The 18825-nt window shown below is 39.3% G+C and overlaps 1 protein-coding gene across 1 annotated transcript in view; it reads left to right on the top strand.

Annotated features, from left to right (window-relative positions):
• Positions 1-18825, top strand: part of MAN1A1 (mannosidase alpha class 1A member 1) — an 89987-nt gene that overhangs the window by 1796 nt on the left and 69366 nt on the right. The window contains exon 2 of the mRNA XM_060238690.1: positions 12942-13038. Coding sequence (XP_060094673.1) covers positions 12942-13038 — 97 coding nt within the window. The remainder of the gene's footprint in view (positions 1-12941; positions 13039-18825) is intronic.

Genomic DNA, 18825 nt, shown 5'->3' with positions numbered 1-18825 from the left:
AATTGCTGAACCTCTTAGCTTTCATTAGGGCGGTGGTCCCCTGTTAAGTGTATCCCATTATTCTGATAATTCTTTCCCAGAATTCTTGAAAGTTTTTAAAAAAAAAAACATTAACACTATTTCTCCATGGTGAAGAAAACAGGAAGCGACTTGATGGCTGTAACTGAATTTTGATGGTGGGATGACCTTATACCATTTGTTTAAATGTTATGCTTTGTTGAGAAGAGAATGGACTTGTTTTTGTGGCGTCTTAATAAACTTTTAAAAACTTTTAAGTATAGAGAAGGAACTTTTTGGTGCATAATTCCTTTATGTGAAGCCCATCTGTGTAGAAACTTAAAATGAGCATGTAGAGCGTAACACATACAGTAATGGGGGGAGTCTTCTCTGTAGAATTGTTGCAACTTGATTGCTGCATAAATTTCTTCATATAGCAAGTGAAGTGGTCCACAACATTCACCTGAATGAGAAAGATTTTTGCTTTGTTTGCTATGTGCTGTTTGTTGCAACTAGTGAACTGACATATCAAAATACTCCCTTTGTGCTGTTAAGCAGTACATTTTTCTTACAAGAACTTTTTAAAAAATGAGTTAGTAGGACACATGACTAGGATGAAAATCTACAATATAGACATCTGTCTGCTTTATATAGAACTGATTGCTGGTGAAATGTTGGTGTTCAGTGTGATCTGTATAAAGTTTGTGTGACTCAGGGACATTCATTGCAGAGTGCTTTGCTCTGATTCTAAAGAAGAGATTTCCAGATTTCATAGTAGTAGCATTAGTTCTGATTAGAATATTCTGATAGCTACATACAGTATAGTGACCTGTTCTGCCCACCCCTGTCAGGGTTTGAGTCCAGCAACACATTAAAGACCAACAAGATTTCCGGGGTATAAGCTTTCAAGAGTCAAAGCTCCCGTTGTCAGATATCTGAAGACTGGAGCTTTGATGTACATAAGCTTTATATCCTGGAAATCTTGTTTTTCTTTAAGGTGTTTTTGGACTTGAATGGTGCTCTTCTGTTGCAGACCAAAAGAGCTTCCCTCTTGAAAGCATGGAAAGCACCCTAGTAATATGTATTCCTGATCAGATTTTAAAGTTCTGTTTTGTTAGAATATGGTTAGAACAAGCTGTTTGGATCTCCACACTAGGTTACCAATATTACAGGTATGATTCTCTCAGAAACTCTTCTAATTACGTTTAAGAGCAAAGCTGCTACTGTTATCAGTGGCTATTTAGGTGACACTTCAGGCTTGTAATTACCAGAGTATGATTTCACAAATGTGTAGTGTTTTATCTGTTCTTCATTCTTGTGTGATGAGGACAAAACGGTTCTTTTGCCTTATTACAAATTGTTAGTGAAATGGACTGAAAGCTAAAGGATTGAGCCTATCTCCCTGATGACAATGGTACAAACCATCATACCTGTTGTACTTTTTCTAATATTTAGTATTTCATCCTTTGATCAACATACAATTTTGTATGCAGATGACTGGAAGCCTAAGCACTCAGGAATGTGCTACCCAGTGTTCTGAGTTTATGTCCTGTGTATTGAGAGGCTGCTGTAATAATTTGTTTTTTATACCTAATCATCGCTTTCAGAAAAACAGTATTATTTATACAATTAGATACTCTGCAAGCCTTGATGTTGACTGTGTTTGTATCATTGATGTTGAAGAAAAGGGGGGTGATGGATAAAGCAATAGTCATAAAATTATACAGTATCCATAGCGTGTTGACTATGAATTGTAACAGAAGTAACACATTCTTGAGTTAAGTCTATCAAATGACTGATAGGAGGTTCTCCCAGGCGTTTGCTCACTGACAGCAGCTCACCTATTTATGTCAGCTTCTTTCTGGTCATGTCATCTCTAGCTCTTTTGGTCATCTTTTGTGCATGTTTGTGAATGTGCAGTTTTCTACGACTTATAGGTGATATAGTGAGTCCCATGTTGAGGAATCCATTACCTTGCACTTCTTGAATTTCCAGTGTCTTCCAGGTTATTCTTTCTACCCTAGAGGTTTCCGCAGGCTATGGAATTAGGAAGAAAACTTTAATTTGCAGTTGAGTGTATTTCTGATTAACAGGCCAGCATAAATTCAACCCTCAGTCCAGTGCATGTGTTCAAGTGGTATTATTTTACTGGAGGCCATCTGTTTTTGTTTACCAAGTTATTTGCACTTTGTAAAGGACAGGCTTACTAAACCTTAAGCATCTTTAAAATGGTGGCTTTGAAGTCAGTAAAAACTGCTCTTTCAGATGGTATGATGGTATGGTATGATGATGAAAGATATACAGTACAACAACTACCTTACAGCCTATTACTAAGGTTGGAACTAAACAAAAGACCTTGGAAAGCTATTGTATCAGAGTAGACAGTACTGGGCTTGACGAACTAAGAGTCTGATTCAGTAAATGCAGCTTCATATGAGATAAGGCCTGGTGAGTTTACTGAGATTTAAAGTATGTAAGTAAAATCTTGCATGTATCTAAATCCTTTCCGTGGAACCTTGTGCTATAATTGCAGACTACAGCCCAGTGCTATGTATGATCAATCAGAAGTGACATGGTTGCTTTAGTATGGATTATAGCTCTCTTAGAATTTTAAGATATTGTCTCAGGTTTCCTGTTTCCAGATAGAAGGTTCATCTTCACATGTTGTCCATTCATTTTCTGCTCTCATCTCTGACTTAATTTGTGTGATGTTGTTATTTTCATCTACTAATGCATGTGTGTTGATTATATGTATTTTACGATGTACCACTTTTAAAGTTTTACTATTCTTTGTAAGCTGTTTGTGTTGATAATAAAATCTCATTATTAGTCAAAAAATACTAACAGAGGCAAATTTCAAACTATCTTTTATTTTTAGAATACCATTGTTAATAGGCTTTTCTCTCCTTTTTCCCTATATGTCTACAGTGATGGTACTTCTCTTGGACTCTTATTCCTTGCTCTTGTATGTATCTTACATTTAATGTTTCCTGCATCTCTTTACCTTTACAAGGATACTAAATTATAGGCCTGTACCTTTTATAACAACTTCTAATTTGTAAAGCATTGCTTGCTTTGAATTTCAGCTTAGTCATAAAATATAAAGTTTCTTGCAATACAGATAACTTGTGAAGTGCCTTTCTGTTTTCTCTTGAACAACATTGCTACAGAATGCTTTTTTGTGTGTTTTCTTTTAAATGTACAATTTAAGCGCCTGAAACTACAACTTATCAACATATAGCATAATGATTATAAATCATTTTTATATAGCTGACTAAAGAGTGTGACTCTTCTGTGTTTACTTGGAAATCAGTCTTGGAATTTTGTGAGATTTACATAAGTATGTGAACCTGTGATTGTTTTAGAGAACTCTGTCCTCTAGTAATAGGTGGGCTGTCATGTAAGCTTTGAAGAAAGCTGAGGGGGAAAAAGAAATTGTGTTCCAAAGAAAACCCGATCTACATTTGTCAAACTCTGAGCAGGGGCCACAGTTCAACAATGATGCTTTCTCAATACTTGGTTTCCTAGTGGCATAACTGCCTCAGTAGATTTACTCCATCTTTAAAGTTTGGATATCTTACTACAACTGGATCAAGTATTCACTGTGTCTTTCTGCCCCAAGTAATGTTGCCTAATTTTGCAGTATAATTTGATTCAAATTACTTACCATATATAATACATCTTTTAAACTTGCATGCTAAAACTTACTATTTTTGATGCATCATTTCTCAACAAACTGTTCTCTTTTTCTACTGGGAATTAAAACACTAAACTTCAGGTTATAGGAGTAAATATAATAGAAACAAAAAGTTTCATAGTGGGAACAGGAGTACTTTGTAGACTTGAATTGTTCAGGGGGTATTTTTCCTAGGTGCATGTATGCAGAGCAGAATAGATCCTATAGTTACTTGTTATAAAGCAGGGGAAGGTGACTGAATTACCACTTTACTAGGCTGCTCCAACAAAGATGGTTTTCAAGTTTAAAATAATTTAGGAACAATATTATAATTCTGACACTTTGCTTTTAGCTGCGTGACAGTCCAGGAATATAACTGTTTAGTAAACGGGCTGTAACACCTAACATGAGAGGCTCTTCAGGGTTTTTTTTTCTTTTCAGACTAAGGCTGCAGTATTTAATTCACTTTGTTCTCAGTCTGGCTTCAGTATCCAGTGATTTCAGAATCCAGAATTATTAAAGATTTCTATCCTGTATTGAACCTGGCAGCCTTCTGACTAAATGATTTCAGAATCAAATATTGCATTAAGAAATTAACAGTAGTTAATGAATTAGTGTTTTTGCCGACTAAAATTCATATACGGACATGTTCTTTAAAACACTCTGACACAGCTGCCTCAGCAGGGATAACTGCTGAATAATTATTAAAATATTGTTTTGTTATTTCTCTTGCATGAAAGAAAGCTTTAGGCTTGCTTATGTGGTTCTTGTTCACCACCCATCTGCAGCTCTGAGAAATGCACTCCCTTCAAGATTAAAAACCAAGTAATTTCAGTATTAATAACATGAATAATGTTAAATTCAGAATTTATAGTTAATGGATTGCAATGTGAAACCTGTATCATTCTCAAGCCTATGCAATAACTATTCATATGCAGTTCTGACTCAACGACAAGCTTTGCTGAATTTAGTGACGTTGCAATATAGACTTGCAGGTAAGCATTACCTGAAAGGGGTCTGATCATATTTTGTAGCACAACTGTGCACAGTCCTTTTTATTAAAATAAGTACACGGTTGCAGTAGCAGATGTATAACTTCTATGTGCTTTATATGATTCATCTGAACAAGTAGGTCTGATGCTTAAGTGCACCTTCTTATGTGATATATAAAAATGTAGAACTGTTAACCTTGGATCCCTATCAAATGAATTTGACTGTTCAGAAAGTTTTCTTATGGCTATTTTTATTGGAAGTGCATGAACTATAATCCTCCTTGTGTATTAATTTCTTGTATTGACCAGCCTCCACTCCACTTTATAGACCAGGGGTGTCAAACTCATTTCTGGATCTGACATAGAAACGCAGTTATTTTTTACATGAAATACAAACACGCTTAAAACTCTTGCAGTATTTTGTTTAAAATAGAAAGGTGGGGGAATAGTGGTATTTGGCAATGCAATTTTAAAAATAAAACATTAAGAAAAAGCGTAAGGATCACAGCAGAAACTAAAAATAGAAACCAAAAATATAAAATGCTCAGGTCTTAGGAAAACATGAAATGGCTGGGCATTGCAAGCTTCTTCCTCTGCCTCCAGGTGTACGCCGATTGACAGTGGTTCTTCAGTGTAATATCTTACTTTGGCTGTGGGTTCCCAGGTTAGAGTACTCACTAGGCATCAGTTCTAAGGTCCATTCAGCAGACGCATGCTGGCTCAAAGCTTCAATCCTTTATTTGCAAGGTCATACAACTCCAGTAAGGAACAGCTTCTAACTGGCCATATAAATGCTGAAATATGAAACTGAGCTCCACACCATTAAAATACGTTGCAGCACAGACAAAGCTGCAAAGAAAATGTGGAATTTTCCAGATAAACTATCTGAGCAGAGACACCTTAACGGAAAATTCCGCATTTTCTTTGCAGCTTTGCAAGCCTAGAATTGCTTCCTGCTTCAGCCTGCAAAGGATAAGGAAGAAGGAGCTGGGAACTTTGGCAGCTTCGGAGTTTCAGAGGGTGAAGACGGGAGTGGGGAGAAAAGAGCTTGGCGGGCTGGTTCTGGACTGTGAGACAGCTGTTTGACACCCTTGTTATAGACAGTAGAAAATACAGGTCTTCAGAATACAGATAATGCTGAAATATTTCATTTCTTGACTGATTACACAATGTTTACTGACTAGTAAGTTAGTATGATAAGTGCCCCATGGCGCAGAGTAGTAAAGCAGCAATACTGCAGTCCTAAGCTCTGCTCACGACTTTAGTTCGATCCTGGCGGAAGCTGGGTTCAGGTAGCCAGCTCAAGATTGACTCAGCCTTCCATCCTTCTGAGGTCAGTAAAATGAGTACCCAGCTTGCTGGGGGGAAAGTGTAGATGCCTGGGGAAGACAATGGCATACATCCCCATAAAAAGTCTGCCGTGAAAACATTGTGAAAGCAATGTCACCCCAGAGTTGGAAACAACTGGTGCTTTCACAGGGGATTTCCTTTACCTTTTTTTTTACGTTAGTATGATAGAAAGGCTCTTTTTACAGGCTCCTAACATTTATAAAGAATGCAGAGGATATTGCTATAGGTAGTACTGAAACTCATTAGATCCATAGACAGACAGCATGGTGTAGTTAAGTGCTGCAGACTCTGGAGAACAGTTTGATTTCCCACTTTTCTACATGAAGTTTCGGACCAATCACAATTCTGTCAGAACTCTCTTACCCCACTTCCTTCACAAAGGGACCTGATGTGGGAAAAGTGGAAGAAGAGGAGGAGCTGGATTTACAGTGCTCCTCTAGGAGTCTCAGAGTGGCTTACAATCTCCTTCCCTTCCTCTCCCTACAACAGACACCCTGTGAGGTAGGTGGGGCTGAGAAAGTTCTGACAGAACTGTGACTGAGCCAAGGTCACCCATCTGCCTTTATGTGGAGGAGTGGGGAATCAAACCCAGTTCTCAAGATTAGAGTCTGCAACTCATAACCACTACACAAAATTGGAAGATATTTGTAAGCTGCTTTGAGACATTTTAGGGTAGAGGAAAAGTGGGATGTTAAAACCAACCTTTGTCTTTATATGGAAAGGCAGTCTATCCAGTTGACTGGAAAACCCTTTTTCCAAATGGCTAATTGCATAAGCTGTTTTTAGAGGTGTTGATTTTTGTAGGCTGTTGCTGTCTGTCAACGGATGTTCTTACTGTTTAATGGCATTGGCATTAGAAGTTTGAATTGGCCAAGTAGGCTGAATTCCACAATACTGTCAAACTAGGTATTCCTTCCTACCCCCAATGCTTACAGAGAGATATCAGTTTTGGGGACTATCAAGGGTAAAGTGTAATAGTATGCAAGCTATGAATTGGTAGTAATCATAATATGCCATAGTGATCATTATATATATGGTATATGCTATTATTCCACTAATAATCCCCTGTCTTTTTTAAAGCATAGGGTGTCTAATGCACAGTTCAAAGGCAGTCAGTCAGATTAGTTTCCAGCAGTAGCATAATGCGTCTCCAGACCTGTCTTTGTTAGTAAAATAATACTGGGCCATAACACTTTGGCACTAACAATCTGGTATCCTCTGAAGTGTTCTCAAGGAAGGTTGGCAAAGAATTCCCAGAAAAGGAGTGTTGGTTCTTTTTTTCCCTAGTGGCCAGAGTTGTATTATTCTAAGAGATCTCAAGAGGTAAAGGCTGTAAGCAAGTGACATAGCCTTAATTATAAGGCAATATTTGGAGCCTCTTAGTTCTGATACTTTTATCTCACAAACAGGACTTGGGGGCCTTTTGCTGTGTTAGTGGACTCCAGTGAATACATACATTATTGTTCATTCTTTGGTGTAAAACAGCCTATATATCTTCATGAAATGATTTCAATTACAATTGCTTCTTTCTAAAATATGTGTTATGTAAAATATGTTTCAATCATGATGGAAGCCAGTTGCTTAATCTGTATCTTTAGTAGTCATTTTGATATGGTGTCAGATAAATTGGAATACTTTCCCAAATATTAGGAAATTTTAAAGAAGTTGCTGTTGTACTGTATCTTTATGATTATAGATCAGCCCTTCTTGTTGTCATGGTGGTATCTGGGGGCTAAAATTACCTTTGCATTTTAGCTGTTGAGAAAGCAGTGGACTCTGATCTCTGCATGAAACAGGTGCATTTTATATTACTGCGATGGCCTGTAAACTGGCATTTTTTTTCAGTAGGGAAATCAAAGTATTCAAACCAATTTTATAGCCTGTAAGATCTCAGTGAATGTCTCTGTGTTTGGTGAGGTGGGGGAGATAGGTTGTATTGCTTTTCATATGTATATTAGTTTATACTGGTGTCTCCCCCCCCCCCCTCCAAATCCAGGTTTTTCAGTTAACTAGTTCCCAAGGTGTTTTATAGCAGTTTAAAGAAATTGGTCAAACAGTGAGGATATCCTTAGATGTATCAAAGGACTTGAAAGAGGTATGCTGTAGGATTTACATGCTCCCCAGGTGTTCATGGGCCTAGTTAGGATCTGGACTGTGCTGCATGAGAGGTGGCCTTTGCCACTCCACCCACCTTTGAATTGGTCTCCATCAAATTAGGCCCTCGTGTACCAAGGAATCATGGTATTCCTAGTGCAGGGGTGGCCAAATTTGCTTAATGTAAGAGCCACATAAAATAAACAACCAGATGTTTGAGAGCTGAAGGACATGAATGTCAGATGTTTGAGAGCTGCAGGCCAGGGAGGGGGGAGGGAGGCAAATAGATGGGGAGGGAGAGGTGGAAAGAAAGCAGCTTTAAATGCATTCTCCAAGCCTGACAATGGAGTGGTGGGAGGCTTTGAGAGCCACACAATATGACTGAAAGAGCCATATATGACCACCCTGTGTGCATGTCTGATGGCAGTCCCTGTGGCAGTCAAAAGGACTTTCATTTATACCCCACCTTTCTCCCCAGTGAGGATTCATAGCAGCTTACGTTGTTCTCTCCTCCATTTTATCCTTACAACAGCCCTGTGAGGTAGGTTGGGCTGAGTATACAATTGGTCCAAGGTCAACCAGCAAGTTTCCATTACCAAATGGGGTGAGTCTTCCAAGATACGAGTTTGACAACCCTAACCGATACACCATCAGTCCTCAGTACAGGCATAGTAAAAGTTCTGGTTACTTGGTTTTGCTTCTGGCTTTGTTCATAATAAAATGAAAAGAGGGGTATCTCAGCTGGAGCACCTGTTTCATCCCTCAGACCAGTTAAGCAAGATTAGTTGAATATACATTTATTCACCTTGAACATCTCTTCTGTATTTTCTCAATTGCAAAGTATTTTTGATCGATCTGTAGACTGCAGCCATAATCAGTCACCCCCTCAAAAATTTTTAATTTAGATCCTTCAGGTACTTGTCTATTAGCATATGTGAAGAGCTGGTCTCAGTCAGTTTCCTGTTTGACAGGTGTGAACTTGGCATATAACTGCTAACAGCTGGCATTCTAAACGGATCAGGAATTCTATTAACTTGGGGATGTCCAACCCATATGTGGTCCAGTTTTTGGTATGTTTCAGGGAATTGTAATAGAAGACTGGTGTTTGCAAATCAGAACTTGCCTTGTAAGTAGTTCTTCAGTCAGATTTTTCACACATACATTTTGTTAAATTCTAAAATAGCAAGAGTGCTAAAGATTCAAGAAGCCAGTATTTCTGTCCAACAGAGAGAGTCCCAATGGATCTGTCCAGGTTTCTTCCCCAGAGCTGGATGAACATATAACAAAGGATAAAACATACATAGTGCTTACCATCCTGGCTTAAAATAATTTTTGTATGTTTTGTTGTCATACTTTACCTGAAACTTAAAAATGATGCAGTGTTCAAAGTATAGTTAAGTATGTAGCATTAATTTGGGGAGATAGCTTTTAATCTGTTTTCTATGATGCATGTATCATGAAACAGCTTATTTCAGATGGTATGCTGACAGCTGAGTTAGAAGAGGCATCAGGGAATTAATTGGTTTGGGAAGAAGAAGACTACAGATGTGATTAGTTGGTTACAGCCTCAATTTGGTAGGCAGGCTGAATATGCAGCTTGGCCCTGAGATGGCCACATAAAGGAGGAGTCAAAAGCTGTCAAAGAACATGAAGGTTTTAGAAGCATTTTGAAGCAAGACAATGAACATAGACCTTCCTTACTTCACTTCATAATTTTTTTAAAACTAAACATGGTTGTCATGCTAAGATAATAGCATAATATCTAGTCCAGGGGTGTCAAACATGTGGCCTGGAGGCCATATCCGGCCCCCAGAGAGCTCCTATCAGACCCCCAAGCCACTGGCTGTTATCTGGTTCCTTCTCCCTCTCTCTTGCTTTCTTCTGCATCACAGCTTGCTTTGCAAGCTTTGCTCAATTGCACAGGAGCTACAGAGCAAAACCTCTATTTTCTCCATTGGATGAGGCTCCTTCCTTGGGGAGGAAGGGAGGGAGGGAGAGCTTGCTTTGCCAGACTGTCAGTTGCACAGCAGAGCTATTGAGCCAAGCCTCTCTTCCTTCTATTGGCTAAGGCTCCTCCCCCTCCTTGTCCTCTGGGGAAGGAATGAAAGAGCCAGAGCTTTCTTTGCCCAGTTCCCAGATCGCATGGGAGAGATACAAAAAATGCACCTTTAAGACCAACAAGTGCTAATGTTTTAAGCATGTTTTAAGTTTTTTTTTTTAAATGTAATTGTGTTTGTCTTTGTTCTTTATTGTAAGCCAAAATGCCCTCAAAACTAAGGTTGGAGAATTGTCAGGTGGGCACCTGGCTTAATAGGATCTTTTATCTATGTATACAGGATTCCACGTCCAGAAATTAATGCTTAAATTTATCAAGGGCTCTAATTAAGTAAAACAATTAAAATTTATTCCAGAAAAATATAGACATACATACAAGGCAATGGGCTCATGAAACATACATACAGTCCTAGGAAAAATAGAGAGAGTGTGTATATATAAATTTTTTTTGCCACTTTGTGACACAGTGTTGGACTGGATGGGCCATTGGCCTGATTTAGCATGATTTCTCTTATGTTCTTATATAGAGACAACACATGGGTAGACAAACAGGGTGATAATTACCGATCGTAGTCTTCCGGGAAGGCTCCAATGGCAACGTAAGAGGACGGGGGAAATGGACCCAAAACTGTTCAGGAGTCAGGGATGGATCTAGACAGCGGAACTAGGGTACTGCCAGATGCACACATGAGTGGAGCTGGGTCAGAGGTTAAATAGACTACCTTGGACCCTCAGGGGATGGGAGGTACAGGGGTGGATGACAGGTGGTCAGCTGGTACATGACCTCAGAAAAGGGGAGGCTCTGCAGTGACCATAAGGGCTGGACTAGTGCATTAGCCAATAGCCAGTTAATTGGCAACCCCTGATTGGACGCTCATAGCTAGCCAATGAGTGGACTTGGCCTTAGTTACCTGATTGGCTGTCCAGGTAGCAATGGGCCAAGGGGGAGGCCCCAGGATGACTGTTGGGGAAAAGAATGGGGGAAATTACTGGGTGGAGGTGTGCTTAAGACTATTAAACTTATCTAAAAAGGTGACAATAGATGGCCAAATTGCTACGTAAGGTAACACCCGGTTTACACAAAGGAACTTGGCTCTGGCTGAAGATGGTCTTCCTCTTCTGCAGTCTTCTCTTGGCACCAGTCTTTGTCTTGAGTTCGTTAGACAAAGGCTTAGGCGGTCTGGCAGGATCCATGCCTAAGATAAGCTTGATTGCCTTATGCTGAAGTTGAAGCAGATGTTGGATATGTGAGTCTCTTGCTTTGCTGTAATGGAGTCAGGAAAACAAGATGGATTCTGGTGGTGTTAGCCTTTGGTTCATGGAAACAGGCTGGAAACTGTTTGCCTGTACAGTTCATGGTGGCATGGCTTCTTCCACTGCAGCAGCCAAGACTGGGCACGCAAGGTGCAGCCGGAAGCTCGTCTGTAGTTCTGGCTAACACCCATCCAGAGATGTAGAATGCTGCTGCAAAGCTGAGGCTTATAATATCCACATAAGCCTTAGAAACCATGGGCAAAGTCCACTTCTTAGAGCAGATGTGTGCGAGTCAAAACTCCAGGCACCCTGGCAACCATACTGGTGATATGAAAAGTAGGGGGCTTTTTCTTACATTATAAAGTTTATATCTCTGCTACCTAATCTTAAATAGGAACACGCCTAGCCCAATATGGCCTATCCCAACAAGGTCTTATTTATGTCAGATTTGGCCCTCAAAACAAAATGAGTTTGATACTCCTGATCTAGTTTGTAATTAGGAAAGTATATAGCAGATGCTAGCATTACAATTTTGTATAGGTATTGCTGTCAAATATTTACTTGGGGTTGGATGCAGTGGAAGGCACGTTGCCAGTTCATCTATCATTGCAGGCATCTGAATCCCTCAATGCTGGTGGGGGGGGGGGGAAATCACCTGTCCCCATGTAATGCTGTTTTGGAGGCATTTAAAAAGGGGCATAAAAAGTGCATTAATTTTGGAGGCATTTTGGGCTGCAGCAGGAGTGAGCAGACAAGAAAGTCATGTTCTGTAGTTGACAACTCCTTATGTCTTTGGAAATTTCTGATGGATTTAAGCCTTGGTCAAGGTACTATAGATCACATCTATCCAATGAATAAGCGTTGTTATTGTTTTAAATTCTTTCTACCTCTTCTGTTGGAACATTTGCCCTGAATGTAGTGGGGGGGGGACTTCAGAGGAAGGGGGGCAACGCAGGGTAATAGTTCCTGGTTGTTCTAGCTAAAAGATATGATCATAGAGCCTTAAGCATGGCACACTACAATTTGCTTGAATGTGTGGACTAAATCTAGAGTTTAAGCTGGTCAGCACTTGTAAAATTGAATTTTTATCTAGTTTATATTATTTCCCTCAATTGATACCTTTCTGTTTTATTCTGATCTATGATCGTAATAAATATGTTGATTGACCACAGTATTTTAGCTTCAGTTTCATGTTGTCTTAGTAGAAAGTTCTTAATTGGAATAATATTCCATATGCTAAACTTCTTAATGAGAATTGATGGGTGTGGGTTACAAGTTCCTAATTAACAACAAGTAATGAAATTGAAAAAAATAGTTTCAGCTCTATAACTGAAGGATCATTGCAGCGATATGTTGATGTTATAATGTTTAATGTTAAAGTATTATGACAATAATGTGATATGAGTTACCCATTGAATTAAACATATTGATCTTTAGTGTTGTACAGTTCAATTTTTGGTACTATTTACTGCAGCAGCTTCTTGTTAAATCAACATTATAATCCTACTTTCATTTCCCACCAGATGATGAAACATGCCTGGGATAATTATAAACGTTACGCATGGGGATTAAATGAACTGAAACCCATATCAAAACAAGGACATTCAAGCAATTTATTTGGTGAGTAGTATGTGTTTTTGTACTTAATGACATGAGCTGATCCACTGATTTGAAATTGGAGATTATGTTGAAGCATGTGTGCTCTTACCAGCTGCTTTGACATGTGCTTTCTTTAAATTGTTGATTGTTGAATGTAAAGAAAGCAGCACCATTGCCTTATTGCAGTTCTGCTCCCCAGTTATATTGGCTACCATGCCTTTAACACCAGTGATATGTTATTATATTGTATTGATTTTATCCCACTAATTGGGTCTGTAGGGTCCTCAGAGTAGCATAAAGTAAAACATTTATTTCACCTAAAATAACTTATTATTTTGAGTGTAGAATTCAGTGAAAAATTGGTAAAACTCTAAAAACATATTGTACTACTGGTACAGCAAATCTGTTTAGCAAAGATAAGTACAGAGTGCCCTCTAGCTTTGACAAACTCTTTAAGACTGAAATTCTTCAGTTCTCTTATTTTCAGTGATCACCATATTGTTTCAAATGGAAGATGGCTTCTGATAGGGGTATTCTTAGTATCTGGTGGTCCATAAATGATAGGCCAATTCTGGATAATTTTAAAAAAAAATCTGTATTGTAACATGCTTAAGTTCGTGAGGTTACTTCTATTAGGGGTAAATGTTTTCCTACACTTATTGTCCTGTCGCCTTAAAAAAGTTTTGCTTGCATCCTGTTTCTTTGCCTGTTTCTTTCCCCTGTTCTACAGTTTCAACCCCAACTGCTTTCTTTTGTCTTACTTGATGTATTCAATAATGTTACCATATTTTGTAACTGCTTACTGGTTGTCTTTAAGTAATTTGCTTTGGGTCCCAGTGAGAACAGTGGACATTTGTAAAAATAGTGAGTTGTCTTTTCCTTCTGACACTTTTCATAGGCTCTGCTATCTTCTTTTCTCTGGCCACTCAGAATGTTGAATTTATTAAAGAAACCCAGGTGTGTTTTTTGTTGTTGCATGTTGAATTCCATGTTTGGAATTCTTCATTAGAAGAACAGAAGCTCTGTGCCTTGTTCTGTAGATTGCGTCTATAGATATGCAGTCTACCATGCTGAACTTCCTTGTTGGGGCGGGGGTGGAGGGCAGGAAAATTTTCACTGTAGTGATAGGACCATATGCCAATTTTATGGGCACAGGAGTGATATGGGGCTATTATCAGGGAGAAATCTGTTTTCTGTAACATTGTTTTATCCCTGTTTTACAGGTAGATTATTGATCCTAATTCTAAACCATGCTTCCATGTCACTATTTCATACTTCTTCCTGCACCCTAGTGGGTCTATGTAAAATTATACGCAGTAGACCCTTGCCATTCTCAGGAGGATATGTTCTTGGGGTCATCATAAAAGGCAAAATCCACAAACACTGGGAGGCAGGATTCTGCTGCCTTGTAGAAGCAGAACAGCCAAATTTCCTGCAAAATGTGGTGATGATGTCACAGATACAGTAGGAATAAAAACAGACTAGATGTGTCATGTGATCAGACCATGGATTCTAAACCATTCTTCCATGTCACTATTTCATACTTCTTCCTCCTCCCTACGGGGATAGGATAGCAAATTACAAATCTGAACATGGCAAGGGTGAGCTGTATGCAGCACTTCTTCAGCACATTAGTGGTGATTTGAATGATGATGTACTCTTAAGGTGCTTGTTCTCAATCTCCACCCATGTCCTGTGTGAGACGATATAAAACCTTCTGCAAATTCTGTTCAAAAAAACTTCAGTTGAAAGCCTTGCAGGCTCCTGCAGAGAAGGATCAAAACGTAGTGTTCTCTGTATGTGCATAATGACAGAAAACATGAAACTGAACCTTTGCAGAACTTTGTCACCTGAAATCTCTTTGATTTGTTTTTTAGTTGAACTGTTAAATACCACTACTCAAAGAGAAATCAAGATGGTTGACTTTCTCATTAGCAGCTCAGGCTTTTTTAAAAAAACGACAGTCTGAAATGTTAAGGTTGGAAAAGAAATTTCACCTTTTCTCTGGGGCCTTGCACTCTTTGACTTTGGCCTATGTTAATAAGTACTCAATGTTGGCAGTAGAAATTGCAAACTAAACACAGATTTCATCATGGAACTCTTGGAGAGGAGCATGGTGCCAAACCATGTTTCAACTGACTCTTTATGTAATTGAAAGAATCTGTTTTCTGCTGCCTTATTTTATTGGTGAGTACAGATCTGCTATGTGATAACACAGAACACTGTACCATCTGTAGGGTGTAGTAGCAGTTGGACATGATTAACCTTCGACAATATGAACTGAATTAGCTTAAGCTATTACAATGCTTCAGAGCTGTTTTCCTTTCCATACACTTATTCTGGCAGCATGTGCAAACTGATGAGTAAATGTTTTGCTTTCATAATTATCATAGCAAATAAGTAGCATAATCACTTTTATGGCCTAAGTGTAACCTCTGTGTTAAACAACAATTTACATTTTTCTGTGGAGCTCACAGGTGAACCATGGTCTACTTGGTTTTCATTCTAACACAAATGTTTTAACGTTTGCCAAGCATCAAATGGCTCAGGAAATGCTGTATGACATACCACCCTACTAAATGTTTTATCCTCACATCCACAAACCTCAATAGATATATCAGCAAAATATTCAGATCTGTTTAGGCTGTCTAACTTGCTAAGCTATGATGATGCCTGTTCCTATGAATGTTGTGGTGTGCTACAGAATAGCATAAATTTTCATTTGACGAAAAGAATCTGCATGTAATTGCAATTTTGGGCAAAATCATAGAAAATTAGTAACTGCTCTGAGGTAGGATGAGAGGGTCCTGTTAAGGATTTGTTGCACTTAGCTCAACTCTAGGTCGCAGTGCCACAGCTCTTACCGACTGCCTGCTTGCTTCATTCCTGCCAGTATCCCCTAAACTGTACAATAAGCATCTTGGTTGCTTGTCATTCCCTTTCCTCTACTTACTTCCTGCATAGTCAGACAAATGCATGAGGCTTGCTGCCAGTATTTTTTCCCCTTCTAGAAAGCTGGAGAGAGTTCCCAAGTAAGTAGTAGCAGGTATGGAGGCTGAATGACTAACCCCACAATACATGTTTGCCAGAATGAGTTCAGTGCACAGGTTTACAGGCTCTGGAGAGCAAAATGTACGTACACTTTGGAACCTCAGGGTGTCCTGAAGAAGCTAAACATCACCGTTCTGTGTGACCTTCTTGGAGATTGTGACAGGCCCTTTCTTTAAACTGAGAGGGCCCACAGAGCCTCTTATGATTTTGGGGAACCAGGTTCGTTTGAGATATAAACCTTTCCCTCAGTTACAAGATGTTCTTAGGATGGCAAGTTTTGTGGTGAGCAAGAAGAACATGGAGATCAATGAGACAAAAATGCATGCTATATAACAAAGATTTGTTAATTTACAGATCAGATCAACAATGCAGGTTTCCAGATAGTTAAAGGAGAAGCCTGGCTGAGCTGCGTAAATTTAAGCTAGTTATGGCTTCAGAGTGCAATTTAAATTCTCTTTTGCTCTTTATAGGTACAAATAGGTTTTTATTGACTAGCCACTCTATTGGATCATCTCACACACAAGATTCCACCCACACCAGCCTGCCCTTTCCAGATAGACTAAATAGTACAAGGTCTGCTCATTATCTGACACAGGCCTAACAACTGGATTCTCTGTTCACTACCAGAAGTAGAGTTAAACCACTCTGCCATGCTACCAGGCAGGGCTACCCTTCAAATTGTCTGCTCTTTTGCTAAGACAAACCCAGAACTACCGTATATCACTGCATAGATCCAACTTTCCCTGAGACAGACCTGAGCTACCTCTTGCTGTGCTTTCCTCCAAAATTCTGTCTCCTTTCTGAAAGCACTCCAGTGGGTTCAGGGATGAAGCAGCAAAGTGGATATTTTTCCTTTCAGGGAGTTGGACAGCCTCATGTCCACCACAGAGATATGATGAAGTAGGCATCTTTAGTAGCTAAGTTGTCTTTGCAGAACTATAAACTGTAGTTTTTGTATTTATGGTTTCTGCTGATGTAATATGATAAACTCCTTTAAATCCAATAACAGTTTCTCCTGGCAACCTAACAAGTTCCAAGATTTATTGGTAAATGAAATAACTTTATCCAATTAGTGCTATGTTCATTTTAAATCAGATTACCCTGTTTGGTCCTCCGGTGATGCCAACTTACATGTTTCTCTTGGAGGACTTCAAGTTTGTTTTGGAAAACAATGTGATATAAAATGATTCAAGAGATGTACAGGTTAAAATAATTTATTAAAAATGAGACCAGAGTATTTTCAGATGTGTCCAAAAGACAACTCCTTTTTTTTTTTGATGGCATAAGTTAGTTATTTCAAGAAACAAAGCTTTCTAGGGGGATTATCTTACATGTAGGGTTGCCTTTCTTTTGGGTAAATTAGTTCTGTTTTTTTAATATCTGTTTTTGTAGAGCCGCTTCCACTTTATCCCCACAACAGCCCTGTGAGGTAGGTTAGGCTGAGATAATGCGACTGGCCCAAGATCACCCAGCAAGCTTCCATGGCACAATTCAGGATTCAAACCTGGGTCTTCCAGATATTTGCCCAAAACACTGAATCACTACACTACACTTTATTACTTCATTCTCTGGTTGCAGTTGTTCAACAAATATAAGATTTTTTTAGCTTGATTGGCTGGTGCTCTTTATTCAGATGTTACTATAGAAGTATTAAGGTTTGCTGGAGGAGAAGATGGTCTCAGAGCAGAGACTCAGGCCGCGGTCAGACGCACCATCAAATCCGTCAGCAAGGCGTTCCTGGTTTTGCCGAGTGCCTGTCCCGTCCTCCACCTTGCCGAGTGCCTGTCCCGTCGTTGGCTGATCAGATGGCCCGGCCTTTGCGCATGTGCATAAACGCCACTGATTGGCTCAGCCTACGGACTAAACAATGATCGTGTCACAAAATTCAACCCCACAAAATTAAAAAGAAACATTTGCAGTTGCTCGGAATTCATCTTTTGTGGTGCTTAAAGCACCCAGGAGCCCTTCCGCCTTTTGCTGATCCTTTGTATCGCTAAGATTTAAAAAAAATGGCGCTGATCTGGGATGCAAGTTGAGACGACTCGCTAACGCTGGCATGATCAGACAGGGGAAATCCGTTTTTGACCCGTCGTCAAGCATTTAGAACTGGATTTTATCCGCTATCAAAAAAGTCCGACAGTAAGTCGCAGCATGACGAGATACCCACAACTCACCGACTACTCCCAGATGTTGTCGTATGGACGTGCACTTTTAATCCGATGAGCATGCGCTGCTGTGTCGGATAGAAATGTACGTCTGACCGCGGCCTTAGAGTGGCTTACAATCTCCTTCCCTTCCTCTCTTCACAACAGATACCCTGTGATATAAGTGGAGATGAGAGAACTCTTGGAGAACTGCTCTTTGTTTCCTTAGTGTGAATAGTCAATAGCAATCAAATTGTTATTTGCATGTGCCTGATTGGAACTGCCTTTGTGCTGCATTGTTCTTTCTGTTTGGCTGTCTTAACTCTTTCTTTAAAAGCGGATGTTTGATAGCCAGTATTATCTGAAAGATTTCAATCCTCCTGGATAATTCATTAGAAGAGCTCACAGTTGTTACTAGAACTTAAAAGCTTGAATCTATCTTCTTGTGTGCAAAATAGTCATATTTCCTATAGAAAGGAGTGATTTGATATCAGACTTACTGTCCAGCTATATCATGCAACTGACCAGAGGAGAAAAAAAGTACTACCTGTATATGTTCACTGCACCATTTGGGTTCGGCTCAAAAGGTCAGCTCAGGATTCAACTGCTGCTT

Source organism: Heteronotia binoei, chromosome 1, assembly GCF_032191835.1.
Source record: "Heteronotia binoei isolate CCM8104 ecotype False Entrance Well chromosome 1, APGP_CSIRO_Hbin_v1, whole genome shotgun sequence".
Taxonomy (NCBI): Eukaryota; Metazoa; Chordata; class Lepidosauria; order Squamata; family Gekkonidae; genus Heteronotia; species Heteronotia binoei.
This window is presented reverse-complemented; position numbering and strand designations above follow the sequence as displayed.